This window comes from Danaus plexippus, chromosome 24 (assembly GCF_018135715.1).
Source record: "Danaus plexippus chromosome 24, MEX_DaPlex, whole genome shotgun sequence".
Taxonomy (NCBI): Eukaryota; Metazoa; Arthropoda; class Insecta; order Lepidoptera; family Nymphalidae; genus Danaus; species Danaus plexippus.
This window is the reverse complement of record NC_083552.1, coordinates 1,942,161-1,956,911: the sequence shown is the minus strand read 5'-3', so window position 1 is coordinate 1,956,911 and position 14,751 is coordinate 1,942,161. Positions and strand designations below refer to the sequence as shown.

At 37.8% G+C, this 14,751-nt stretch overlaps 1 protein-coding gene across 1 annotated transcript in view; it reads right to left on the bottom strand.

Moving 5' to 3' along the window:
* Positions 1-4,708: 4,708 nt before the first annotated feature.
* Positions 4,709-14,751, bottom strand: part of LOC116776019 (protein pangolin, isoforms A/H/I/S) — a 74,415-nt gene continuing 64,372 nt past the window's right edge. The window contains 4 exon segments of the mRNA XM_032669110.2: positions 4,709-7,256; positions 8,878-8,947; positions 11,165-11,330; positions 11,945-12,146. Coding sequence (XP_032525001.2) covers positions 6,896-7,256; positions 8,878-8,947; positions 11,165-11,330; positions 11,945-12,146 — 799 coding nt within the window. The 3' untranslated portion in view covers positions 4,709-6,895.

Below are 14,751 nucleotides of genomic sequence, written 5' to 3'. Positions count from 1 at the left end.
TAACATTATCGATTGGCCACTGCTAGCGGCTAGCGCCGCTTCCCGGCCAGAGCGGACGTGTGCACATCTACTCGGTGCATATATTCCATACAAACAATCTCAAGGACGATCTACAAATCTCGTCTTGTATGCAGAAAATATTTGCATGTGTGTGTACAAAAACAGACTATTTAATTTGTTTGTATTCTGTTCAAATAATTATTTTCGCCATTTTTTTATAGTCCGAGAGCCAGGTGAGAATTTGGTTAATTATTTCTTCTCGGTAGATAATTGGTGATACGCTTCAGCCAATAGTATCATAAAGCCTTATCCCACAATGGGGGGACGAGTATGTGTAGCTTCCCACGTTTGAAGAAAAAAAAATATATTCACTCATTTCCTTTCGGCTAAAATTTATCAAGTGATAGCTAACTCAATATCTCAACAAAAAAAATCAGCTGGCTATAACATAGTGCATTGTACTTCAGCTGATGTCTCGATCATGGAAAAAAAATCTTCACTTTCAGTGATATCCTCTCAAATAAAAATTTGCCTGATGATAGCTCATATGTATCTATTGATAAATATATACGTCAGCACTCGGCTGGCTGTATCTCGGTGGAAAAATCGTCAGCTGATACTCTGAAGTTTGAAGGTCGTAACGTAAAGGTAAGCCAGACCAGAAGTATTTACGGACTATTGAAAGGCAGCAACTGACCAGGTTTCCCTCGACTTACTGCTAGCTGATTTTTTTAAGGAGATCTAAGACTTTCGCGAGTTTCGCTATTTTCGAGAAACTAATATTTTCGGATATACAACGCGTGCTTTATTTTTGTTAAAAATAATATTAGTTTCATTTAAATTATTTTTTTATTTATCACAGAAGTATAATTACAATCAAGGAGGAAGTCACGTCTCCTTAATTATTCTTATTATTTTCAAAAATTCAGACAAAACACGCCACCGTAGCATAGACATTAAGGTACGCTTGGAGGAGGTTAGTTGCACGCATGCTCGAGGTACGAAGACCCTTTTGTTGTGGGCATTGGAACACATTTTTAGAGGTAGAATAAAAGGAGACTAATGTACGTTTAGAATAGACGAGCAAACGTAGCCAGACGAAAAGAATATTCTAGAAAAAATATTGTTGCATCTGTGATAAATCTATAAAAATGTCTAATGTAACGACTTTTACGTTTTTTACAAAAAAAAAAAAAAAACAAAATCCATTTCCAATTTAAATTTAAAAATTTTCCATAAATTAAAGATACAGAACACAAACTACGAGGCATGGAGCTAGTAAACTTCCATATCGAAAGCCCTGACCAAGTGCGATAAAAAGATTTTCCCTTGGGCTGAAGAACGGTAATTTTAAAGAAGCACTGGTACAGTTTCTTATTGAAAATTGGGTAAAAGAATATATGTGGCCGTATATAAAGGATAAAACTGGTAATGTGAGTGCAGACGCTTGTTTTAGATTCATAGTTCATGACTCGAAAAGTTATAATAACTCGCGTTGAAGAATCTTCGTGCCCGGCTCACGAAGGAGCGGACACAGAAATGATTTTCCACGTCTGCAACATTGATATTAATGCGAACGTGACAATTCGTTGTTCCGACACTGACGTGTTAATGATTATGTTAGCTGACACGGCTCACGTATCAGAAAATATCCACATTGGCATGGAAGTTGGAGCTGGAGAAGTCCAAAGATTTGTTAACATTACTCAATTATATATCTTTAGGAACTGATATGAGCACAGCACTTCCGAATTGTCACGCATTCACAGGGTGTGTTTTTAACCCGGCCTTTTTTAGAAAAGGAAAAAAACGACCGTTTTCAATAATGGCTAAATCGAATGATTTCATCGAGTGTTTCATCCAAATGTCAAAATCGTTAGAGAATAGAGACAATACTCTTGAGAAAATACAAGAGTTTGTTTGCCATATGAATGGATTTAATCGTCTGGTAAAGGTCAACGAGGCAAGAGTAGCGTTGTTGGAAAAAACATAACTTCTTCGATACCAAGATATTTAAGGTATTGATGGCTCTTATCTATCACCTTGCGAATCTGAGCTATATCAGCAATTTTTAATAGCATGTTACGTTGCTCAAATTCGGTCACCTGCACACTTGAAGGTTCACACTTGATGATCCGGAAAACTATGGTTGGGAATATAAATATGATTTAACCTGGTTCTTTGGAAGTCAGTTGCCAACATCGATTGATGAAATAACTATCTGGTCCGAAAAAGGACACATTTTATTATCGTAATATGTTAAAATACGTATTCTATTTTTTTTTTGTACAGATGATGACGATGAAAATATAACAGCAGACAGCTCTGACAGCGACTCCCACAATCAGAGAGATGGTTGGGACTCAAGCCAAAGCGAAAACGAAAATCATTAGATAAAATTGCCATTCGTATTGTAATTTTTAATATTTTTTTAATAATAATTACTTTTTATCAAGTAACTAGTTAAATATACTAAGCAAATATATTATTTAAATATATCTAAAAATATTTTATTATATACGTATAGGTTTAAAAAATATTTATATTGAATATTTGTTAAACTTCAACACTATGAGTGCTATGTCGAATAATTAAAGAGACGCGACTTCCTCCACATGAAAATTTGTGAGCTGATTATAAAATCATATATATATATAAATATACTTCTGTGATAAATAAAAAAAATCAGCTAGCAGTAAGTCGAGGGAAACCTGGTCAACTGATGGCTTTAAATAGTCAGTACATGCTTCTGGCTAACTTCTATGTAGCGACCTTCAGAGTACAGCTGACGATTTTTCCATCGAGATACAGCCAGCTGAGTGCTGACGTATATATTTATCAATAGTTACATATAAGCTACCATCAGGCAAATTTTTATTTGAGAGGATATCACTGAAAGTGAAGATTGTTTTTCCATGATCGAGACATCAGCTGAAGTACAATGCACTATGTTATAGCCAGCTGATTTTTTTTGTTGAGGCATTGGGTTAGCTATGACTTGATAAATTTTTAGCCGAGAGGAAATCAGTGAATGTATATTTTTTTTTAACATTCTGCTTACCCTACCCGAAATCTCTGCGCACGCCCCTGTTATCCTTTTCTTAATAATTCAAACAACACAAACATCGTTTCTCTTAGTAGCGACAAGAAGTCTTATTTATAAATTAAAATTATTTAAAATTTCTCATGGGAGTATAATTTTAAAGAATTATCGTAAATATTAATTATTTACAGCGTTACGATTTGATATTTCATCACATTCTTAAAAACAAGAAAATCTTCTAAATTAGTGTATAGTTTTAGGTTTAGAAACCGAATATTTTTTTTTTAAAAAACAATTGAGTCCTACAAATTACATTTATTTATTGCTACGTTATGAATCTAACTTTGAAATTAAGAAAAAATTATAGTGCGATATTAGTGTTCGTAATAAACAAACAGCCATTAGACACGTAACATTAGTAAATTGAATGTGGGTACTTTGAAAACTACTCACTGCAACTAGCGCCGACAGCTCACAGCGAGAACCGTTCCGTACGAAAGCCAACCAGCAAATGGCTTGGCCCACGAGCTACCTTCACTTTTATAAATTTTGTGAGGTTGTTTCTAAAAGCAGGAAATAATCCCTAGTTATCCTAACACTAGTCTTTATAAGTTTTTGAATGTGATAACATCTACTAAATACCTTACCTATATAAATCAAAAGAGATTTGGGGTAGGGACAGTAAGCAGGATATATGATTGAAAAAAGCCTTACTGATTTTTATTTGTTAAATCTAACTTGGGCAACACCTTCCCTTTGTTTTAATTAGTTAAATTGTATCATGAAACGATGACATCGAAAGTGTACTCGTAAATAATTTCGTTAAACACACAGCTTTGTAGACTGTCCTTGGGGACATTTGTATGGAGAATTTGAAACGAGTCGTTGTTGTATTTGCCGCCGCTTTGTTTCTCTTTGCGCTGATAGATGGCACTTTTAATAATTTTACAAAATCACGAAGCAAATGACATTAAATGCCTGTAAACATTCCTATTCCGTAATGTACGATTAAAAATATGTAAGTAAGAATAAAACAATGTAGGTTTAGTTGTATGGGTAGGGAAGTGCTTATTATTGGCTGATATGGTCTGCCTTGAACAATTCTTTTATTTTTAAAAGCTCTATATTCCATAATTGCTGAAAACAACTTATTAAGGCAAATAAACAACATAATATGTATAGAAAAATCACTTTATAAGACGCTAATACCGACTCGTATAAAAATTATGCTAGCAAAAGTGAGAATATTACTGTGTGGATTATGATTTTAAATATTTTTTGATTGTCAATTGTTTTGTGTCATAGAACATTGAAAACATATGTTAATTACACTGTACTAAAATTTTATTCTGTAAAAACTTACTCCAATACTTTTAAGTCAACAAAGATTTTTCTTGAACCCTAATTTAGGAGCTAAAATTTATATAGTAGGTTTCATTTCTTCAATCTCAATGTAACAGAATATATATTTATTTATAATCATTACATAAGAAGTTATTTGATGTATATATTTAATATTAATGGATAAAATCATGTGTATAAAGTATTTGGGAGAAACAAGTTCTTGACTTAAGGACATCTTTGGAAGGGAGTTGTTGTTTTTCTATGGCCGAGGGAACAGGTCCCATACACATATCGAGCCGAGGTCAAAATAAAACATTCGAGTACAATTTTATGCTGTTTATTAAAATAATATTCATTTAACTGAACACAAGACACGGGTCCAGACCTAATAATTGAGTTTTCTAATTTGACAATTTTTTTTCCTACAAAAAAAAAAATAATAATAATAATAACTAGCTTTAGCAAGAGCCTTGTCTTTACCATCTTAACAATAAAAACAACCTATAAAATCTATCAACATAAAGACCTTTCAGAGGTATTAGGTATCCAAACATACCGGTTACAAGTTCAATTTGGCACAGATTATATGAAGAGTTTACTGCCCGTTCACCCCGCGGCCGCTGCTTCTGAGATGGTTTGGCACTTCCGCTCAGAGAAAGCAGACGGTTTGAAAATTAAAAAAAATATATAATAATAATAATAATAAACAATTTAGAACACAATCGAATCCCATATAAATGTATAGCCTTAAAACAAATTTACGGAGAATCTAATTTATATTTACTCAACTATACAGTACCCATAATATTTCAGTATTGCACAAGTTTTCATGCAAAATCACACCTTAATTAATATGATTATCGTCGAAGGTATTGTAGCTCGTGTTGGATCAGTGCGTTACATAAATAAAATCATTCGGATAAACAATGTTCCGTCAGTAGTCATACTGGAGTCACTCGTCGCTGTAAGCCATGCGTGGTTCGACATTGCATTTAACAACGTTAAAATTCTTAATAATAACAATAAAACAACAAAAAGAGCCTGTTGGACTAAAACAAACCATCCGGGAACGTCCGTGTGAACTAATCTTTATCGTTATAATAATAAATGCAATCATAGCTTTTTTTTTTCATCATAAAAAAAAAGTCTCTAAATAATTCCGCGATTTTATAGATTTATTTACATACGAGCGCACGCTCAGGGTCGTCGGTTCACAATAACTTACGTCAGATATGTATCATGCAGTATCCTCTCGTCGTTCGACTAATATTTTTAAACATCTTTTTTATATCAATAATGTATAATGTATATGCAAGTAGAATAATACACTTAGGACCTAATATGACACAGTTAGAATATAACTAAGACTTTATACAACACCGCCTGTATACGCGGCCGGCCCGCACCGGCCCGCGCCGGCCCGCGCCGACCGTACTGTGCTTCGTTAATGGAATATTTCGTTTGTCACATCATAACTCGTAAACTCGACTAATCTAATCTAAGACAGTCTAATTAATTCCGCACAACGGAAAAACGCAACCCCCCCGCCGTAACTTAAACAAAAATACTTTACACGCCGGCGAAGGGTGTTTACAACTAAAAATAAAAAATGCTAACATTACATGGAACCTTCCGCTGCGGCCGTCGAGAAATCAGATTAGAATCCGTATTGAGAGAGCGATAGAGGCGAGTTTCCAACGATCGCCGAGTCCATAGATAAAACACTGAATACATTCAAAGGCACAGAAAGAAGTTACGTGACTGTGAGTTAATCTATTAATATGAAGGTGAATGAGTCGGCGATGGCACAGACTGCGACTAGTGGCTGCGAGCGCTCGGCGACACGAGCACGCGACTCGCGGCTTCACAGTGTTGAGATCAATGTATTGATTAGTTATGATCAGCTCGGGAGCTACTATTGATGATATATATTTAAAAGTATTATACAAATTCACAGAACGGGCGGGTGTGAGGCACACCGGACATCCGGTGATGTAAATGCATTAGGCCTATAATAATATGTTAGTACTTGTATCGATTCTGACTCGGTCGGATGTCGGTGTTCCTCAGGCCCGTCCTACAACCCGTGTTATTAGCACCCGATAGAGCTCTATATGTCTGTCGGTCTGTCACCGGTACCTTGAATATCACAACCACGACCTGATTCCGAACCCGCCAACTAGATGGCGCTAAACGTTCCTCACTAAATCGATAGATGTCACTACGGTCATTATTTTCCGCAAACACTGTTGTCTTTAACACCAACCGTACACTGGTTATATCATAACACGATCACGACTCCGTGCGTTGTATGACGAGCTTTGATTCCAGTCTAAATGAGAACCGAAATCCGAACGAGGATACGGGTCGAGTGACGTCATCGGAGTGTCCATAAAGAGTCGAAATCGTTTTAGAATACAACGAGGTTCGAAATTCAAATTTTATAAACTGTCGCCGTTTCGTTTCAGTCTCGTCCGTGCTAGCGCGGGCGACGGACGTGCGCCGTCACTATGACACGGAGATGACCTCGTGTCCGGGCCTCGGCTGGGCGGCTCGGGGCCACGACTGGGAGGTCAGCTGACCCACGGAGAGGGGGTTATTGGCGTCGCGGGGGTTAGTGCCCACGGGGTTGCGAGGTGGCGGTGGAGGGTCAGAGGCCGGCGACGCCAGAGAGGACAGGGCGCTCAAGCCCCCCGGGCTCGAGGCGGAGGTGAGAGGCGTGTCTGCCTCGTCACTGGAGGCGTCCGAGAGCTCCTCCAGCTTCACGTCCTCATCGGAACACGGGGACTGCGGAGTCGCCATCGGCAGGCTGACCGTCCCCGTAGCCGCCGCTAGGGCTTCCATGTAACGGACGCACTTTTTCTTCCGCCTGCAAAATAAAAGCACGTGTTAAAATTATAATACAACAACAGAGTAACTATCTATTAAAAATAAAGACTTACAAAATACATTCAACATAAAAATCTATTACATTCGATAGAAAAACTAAATCGATTTCGTCGGATATAAACGCAAACCAAAGAGACGAAAAAAAGCCAAAGTCTAACAGAATACAAACGAAAAAAAAAAAAATCTCTCCGACATGCTTGTGAATGTTAGAAAACAGCAAAATGGCACACGAAATGTACATGCTGACGTCCTACTGTTAAAAATAAATAAACAAAAAATCATTAATGTATGAACAATTAAACATAACATTCGTACACAGCTATATTACATTTATATAAACACAAAACGTTACGACCTAAGTTACATAAAACAGAAAGAATAACTTAAAATAAAATGCTATCACAAACAATATATATATCAGATCAATGGATATAATTCAAGAAAAAAAAAAAAAAAACAACTAACATTAAACTCTATTACATGTACATAGAGTACACTTTGAGATCACGTAACCATGCCTGAAGCTCACAACATTTAGGACATACGAAGATCATATCCGATAACACGTTGCATGATTACCAGCGAATTACACGGACGCCGATCAGGTGAAGGGAAGGGAGATTTCAATTAAAGCGTTTATATTCAACTCATTATAAAATGTGCTAAGTATAAAGCACTGTACACGAACGTTAGGTAATGTTGTATGAGGGGACTTGGCCGATATGATCTTCGTATAGTAAACTGACCGTGTGTAATCCGGCGGCGGCGGGCTGACACTAGAGGTTAACGTATGTAGGTTCTTGGGGGGGGCTTCCGACCAGGCTGGCGGCCGGCAGAGGGGTCGCCGGCTCTGGTCGGAGGAGCCCCAACCCTCCAGATACCATCACGCTACCAGACTCAGGGCTGAACCCGTCACACAGTCGGGTAGCGTCGGATATTCGTTTAATTAATATAATATGATCACCAATAGTGCCAGCGGTATCCAGCGATCGGTCCGTGAGAAGCGGCAATCATGAGTGGAAAAAACATTTCAATGAGTAAATAAAATCCTCTTCATATCATAAAATTATATTTCATTGTTCTTTATAAGATAAGCGAGCAATTCAGAAAATGTGTCCAGATTTTTTTGAAAGCTTTTTTTTTATCTTTTCTTTTTCGACAAATGATTGCCTCTCTCATTTCTGATCTGTAACAGCCCATTTCCCTCTAATCCTATATTCTACGACTTCACACTTTGTCTACTTTCAAAAAAATCTATTCCGTGTGTCACATCTACGTTAAATTTATTTCTTTGTGAAAAGACACATTTTCTGAACATTCGTCTGCTTCGCTTAAACATTATGCCCTCACACTAATACTATGAAGAGCACAGCGTAACAGTGTATTGTATAGATAAGTTAAAATAATAATAAAACAAAAAAAAACTACTACAGTATTTCATAATTAAAATAAATAAACTATATGTTACGACCAGGCTCTCCTTGGACTCGCCGTAAACGGAAGATAGGCCAAGTCTTTCCACATAGAAACAATAACTTGAAAACAATATCGGGAGCGTTTCGACGCCCAAAATAAAGGAATTTTGTATTCTATAAACCCACCTGCAAGGTTTACACCACTGGTTCTGTTGATCCAGGCCATACCTCGCACGGCATTTCTTCAAATTATTCCCTGGAAAGTCGTTATTACACCCATTAGAACACGAAATATTTTTATCAATACAATAGGTTCATTTATTATATGAAAAAAAAAACTATTTGCTTTTCAATAATATAGTGTTACCGGTTGCAAATTAAATAATTTTAATGCAAATCAATCGGCAATGTTTGCGGTTCATCGAATCGGGATGGCGTCCTTTAATTTTGGAAGCTAATGAATAAAGGGACGGACGCCACCTTGACAGACAAATTAACTGAACAAATAATATTCTGGAAGCCTTAAAATAATCTCTAACTACATAACACATGCACCGACACCATGATTCTGTTAGTACGTCATGCGGGAGAGGGACGGGGATATAATGATGACAACGGAAAACACATTGGTTTATATAGCACTACACGAATAACATCGGAAATAATAAACCTCTAACTACGCTACGCTATGTCAAATAATAATAAAAAATAACACAAATAAACATGACGCTCATAAGCAAATTCAAGCAGAATAGGTTCTCCGGAATCAAAATAAGTGTTGAGTATTTGGCCAGTATCATTATAACAGAAGCAACGGCTTATGGTGCTGTTTGGATGTATGTCTGTATGTATGTTCTATTGGTTCCTCCATCTCCTGATCAGACGTTACGCAAGTATCAGGACGTCTTCATGCATACTGGTCTCTCAACTCGATAATATGTCAAGAAGGCTGTCCCAGCCTTTACACAGAGCACATGTATATACAGTCCCTGCAAGCAATTACTCAGCTATTCAAATATTGACTGTTGAATAAAACATGCACGCTCCCCGGACGCAGGCGGCACTTCAGAGCACGACGGAAAGCCAAAAACCGGGACAACCTTCGAAGGAGTGCCACTTACAGGGTGTTCTCTCGATATATAGCGTTTCAATTAACAAAAAAAAGAAAAGGAAAAATAAATAAATGCGATAAATATTAAATAAAAAAAAAAGAATGCTGGATATTGTCTACAACCTGTAACCCCTTCAACCATAGACATTCGGCATAGTGTCTACACCGCTCGGTTAAATCGGATAGAGTTCAAAGCAATTGAACTTGTATACGGGAGCGGTGCGGGCTGCGGAAGGGAGGTGGGAGGTGGGGGAGGCGGGGGTGTGGGAGGGGGAAGCAACCGACGTCTCTTAGCTAATCCTGCATTAATTGACCTCATTTTTTAATGAGCTGAAGCGGCGATCGAGTCTAAGTGCTCCGAGACGTCCGTCGCTGGCCGAGTATGGACCCGGCCGGGGATCGTGACCGATTACTTAACTTTCTTTATGATCAAACTGAGCATTATAATTGAATGCGGTCAGGAGACTGAGGAGTATTGGCAGGTGAAGGGTGGGGGTGGAGAGGATGCAGGTGGTCGAGTCGTCAGCGGTCGTGTAAGGCAGTACCTCCATCGGTTGTCTCCTGTTTTCGTTTCCTCTTCTTGCCCCTTTGCGTATTAGCCCTAGACGACCAATCGGGATAGAGCTGCATGTGCAGCTGACGCTCACGTCGCGCCAACTCGTAATACTTGGCTTGCTCCTCGCGTCCGAGCGCATGCCACTGTGTACCGAACACGCCGCAATATGGAAACAAAAGAGAAATGCACTTCGACGGTGGTTCGCGACCGCGCCCTACAGCTCTGGTGCTAGAAAAACAGCCCGCAGTGAGCGTACCCCTGGACAATTTTGAACCTACACCCCAAAAAAAAATGAGAATGGCCAATTGGGAGTTCCTCACAGAACCTATTCTGCGGTCGGTATCGTCGCGCCTCGTCTAGACACAGATCAAACCAATATAGTTTCCGATCGGGGGGTAGGGTGAGTACACGGTCACTCGACGACTACAGTACACAGAACACGCAAGAGGCGAGCGGCGCGGGGCACGTGGTAGAGCCCTAGGCGACCCTGGGGGCCCGGCGCCGCCCGCCTCGCGGGGAACGGTTCCAGCCGCTTTTCTAGCACAGGCACCACCGGCCGCCGCACTAACATAGTGGAGTAACACGCACACACGCACACTCACATACACGGGTGCACGGGGCACTTCGGAGGGATCAAGCCGGTTAGTTCGTGTTAGGAGCCCCGGACGGCAAGCGAGTCCCTGGGGGTTAGAGGGGTGGGGGGTTGGATCGGTAGGGTGTTCGGGGTGGGGGGTGAAGCGAGTGTACAGAAGCGTCGACGTGTCAATCCATCCCCTCGTTTGGGGTGTCGGCCCAGGGTCCAATACCTCCCAGTTCGGCTGGACCGCGGTCCTTTTTTCTCTTTTTCTTTTTGGAACCGTAACCGTAGTTGTCTCTGGCGCTCCAGCCCGGGTACAGCTGCATATGGAGCTGTCTCTCCTGTCTCGCTTTCTCATAGTACTTTGCCTGCTCCTCGCGGCTCAAGGAATGCCACTGCGTATTTATGAGTATCGTTACCAGTTGCCATGGCTCGTCTTCACCGAGCACCATGTCCTCGTACTGGACGCTTGTTAGGAAAGTGATTAGATCCGCGTAACGCTCGACTTCTCGGTATTACATTGATTATTCAGTACATTGTACAGATTACTGATAGGAGCTTCCAGAGAACGCGCGTTCGTTGACGCGTCTTGAATCGTTTTCCTAACAAGATCGACAACAAAGCACAAATATGACAGAGGAGGCTAGAAACGTTCAAACGTGTCAACAACAGTCACATGAAATAATATATTGAAAATAATAAAAATATATATAACAAAATTAACATCAGTTCATTAGCTCTTGAAAATTTCAAATTGTATTTCGTCAAAAAAAAATTACCAAAAAATATATATATATATAACATTATATATTCTGATATCCAAATCGGTTCCAAATCTGGTTACCTGGTGGATTGAATTACGTTAATCGATTTAGCAACAAAAATTCTATGAATATCGAAACGTAAGTCCTGTAGTATCAGCTAGTACCTATAAGTTCATTAGAGTTATAGTCAGTTAAACGAAAAAAATATGAATAGTAATGGGGTATATGCAAGGGGTACCACTCACCCGTCTTCCCAGTATCTGGTTGATGGCCGCCGACTCCTTGAGGGTGCACTCCGCGACCACCTTCGCCCTCATCTCCTTCATGTACAACATGAAGGCATTCAACGGCTTCTTGATGTGCGGCTTCTTGTTCTGTTCCTTACTATTAGAACTGTCCGACTGTTTATCAGACACGCTACTACTACTCGTGCCCTTGTCCTGTGACCTGGAATATTTACTACCAAATTACTACCCGTACTCCGAGAACTACAAACTTAATTACAAATCTGTTAACTTATCAGTATATCTGTACGATCTCTATTAATAGTTGTATTAATAAGATCATTGGACATAGTTTTAAAATATCTGATGTTAATTCAAGTTTAGGTGTTAACGACACAGACATACAATAAACAAGCACGCGTCCGGTTAGAAATAGACAGGGTTTCCGGTGACCGTTCAGACATGTGGTTACTATTATAGATTTATCAATTTAAATATACTCTTCATTTAAACGGATGTATAAAGCCTTAATAATTTGCATTATTCATAACATTATAGAAATCGCACCTCTCATATTATTACTAATAAGTTAGTTTTATTAAATAAATATATCTATAGTGGATCTGTCTGTTCATGTTTCTGATATATTTTTAACAACCAATTAAATTGAATTCAGATGCCCGCCTAAAATACGTCCACCCAACAAATTTATTCCGATGTCTATGACCAAGTATTGAATAATGACTTCCTGAAGATTTCTCAGAAAATAGATAAAATATGCTGTATTCGTATTCCGTACTTTTTTGGTTCTTTTTATACAGCGTGTTCAATGAATGGCTTCCTTTATAGAAGATCTGTTTGGAAATACAGTTTTTTTAAGGTTTTAATTGATCATTATAGAATTAGTTAAAGCTTGTATTCGAGTTTTCATTTTATATGATATAAATAACTAAAAATAAACAATATTTTCATATTTTTCGTACATGAATAAGTTCTTGACATTATTTTTGTGGTATTGATCAAAATTATATTGGTGTAATTGGCTTTTAACGAATTGTATTTGTAGAAAATAAAATTTTTGATTTAATAAAATGAAGACGATAACTATGACAGTTTCCGTTAACCACGGACCTAATACTAAGGTCGCTTAGTCTATAGTCAGCAAGTGTAACGTTTCCATATATCATATTTCGCTGTCACTATCAACATAACCCGACACCACGTGTAAGCGAATGTCAAAATTAATGAAAACTTTTGTTGCCTAGTATACATTAAAACAAATATAAGGTAAACACTGAACACGATATATTAGCCTATATAGAAAATGTTTAAAATATTACAAAAGTGGCTGTATCTAAAGAAACAAGAGAAAAAAATCAACTACGTTTCAACGTAAAAAAAAAGTGAAATACGAACGTGAAAACTACGTATTAAGACAAACAGCTATTTAACGTGAGCGCTAAGTAGCTCAGAGCCCGCTTAGCTTCCATTCAGGTAACTAAAGGAGGAAAAGAACTACACTACAATGCGCACACGCTACATACAACCTATTCAACGAACACATCGCAGTACATGCGAGAACATTCAGCATTCATAAATGAATTTAAAATAAAACAATATTTATAAATTTTTATTCAGAGTTAAATTAATTTAAATGGTTAGTCGGATTTTAAATGTATATAAAAACACTAACAAAGTTATACGTATATATATATTTAATGTAATCCTAATATTAAACTTGTTCTTTGAAAAAACTAATTTAATTAACAGCAAAGGCATTTTATCAACAGCCAATGTGTGTTGTTGTCGACTGTACAAAGTCAGGTAAGAGCTTCTCATATATCATCTTCATTAAATTTCACCTCAAGCAGTTCGTTTAAAACATACCCGATCTTAAATGGGTTTTAAGTCGCACCAGCGCATTAAAATGCACCTTCATATATTTCATACATTAAATGTGTCACAATATCATATTAAATATTAATTCGGACGACTTCGAGCGCATGTAATAATAATAATTTCCGTCGTAAGTAATATCGTTTAATGAAAGCCATCACTGAGGCCATACCCTGCCATTAACCGCTGTCACTGGCACCACACGGTCGTTACGAGCGAGCGTGTCGTGTTAGCGAAGCGTCGAAAGGTGTTATATTACAAATGCAGTCCAACGAACGTATACTTTAGTTACGGGTTCGATTCCTTTTATTAATTCTGAATGTTAAATATGTTTATATTCTCACTTTTGTAATGAATACCGAGAAATGTAAGACTGGTTTGTTTAATGTTGAGGTTGCAAGGGATTTTATTTTATGAATTCGATTTCGATGTATATAATTTATGGTTTTTGGGGAATTTGTTTTTACGACACATTTAATACATAAAAAAATATCAAGCACAGTATAAATGTTTATTATTGACCTACTTCCATAGTATTTGTTCACCCCAGCACATCTGTCAGTATATCTGATGAAGGGGTGGCCCCACTGATAGCGATAACATCTCCGTCATGTTACTAACACGCTAATTATGATACGTAAGTGATTTTTTTAAACGGTTTTCTCTTTCACGTTTATTATTTTTTTTTTTACAAATCCGATTCAATATTATTATTAATAGATTTTTAATGGTAAAATTTATATTTGAACATTTCTTTGTATAGTGATTTTAATGCAACGTTATCATTACCCAGTGAAAAGCAATTCACATGTCTATATAAGGGGTGTGCAGTTTTTATCGCTGTAATAATACGTTTAAAGCTATATTAATTTTTTATCTTTGGATCACTGACGGACACGTGACTGGTATGATGTAATTTGTACCTATGTAAT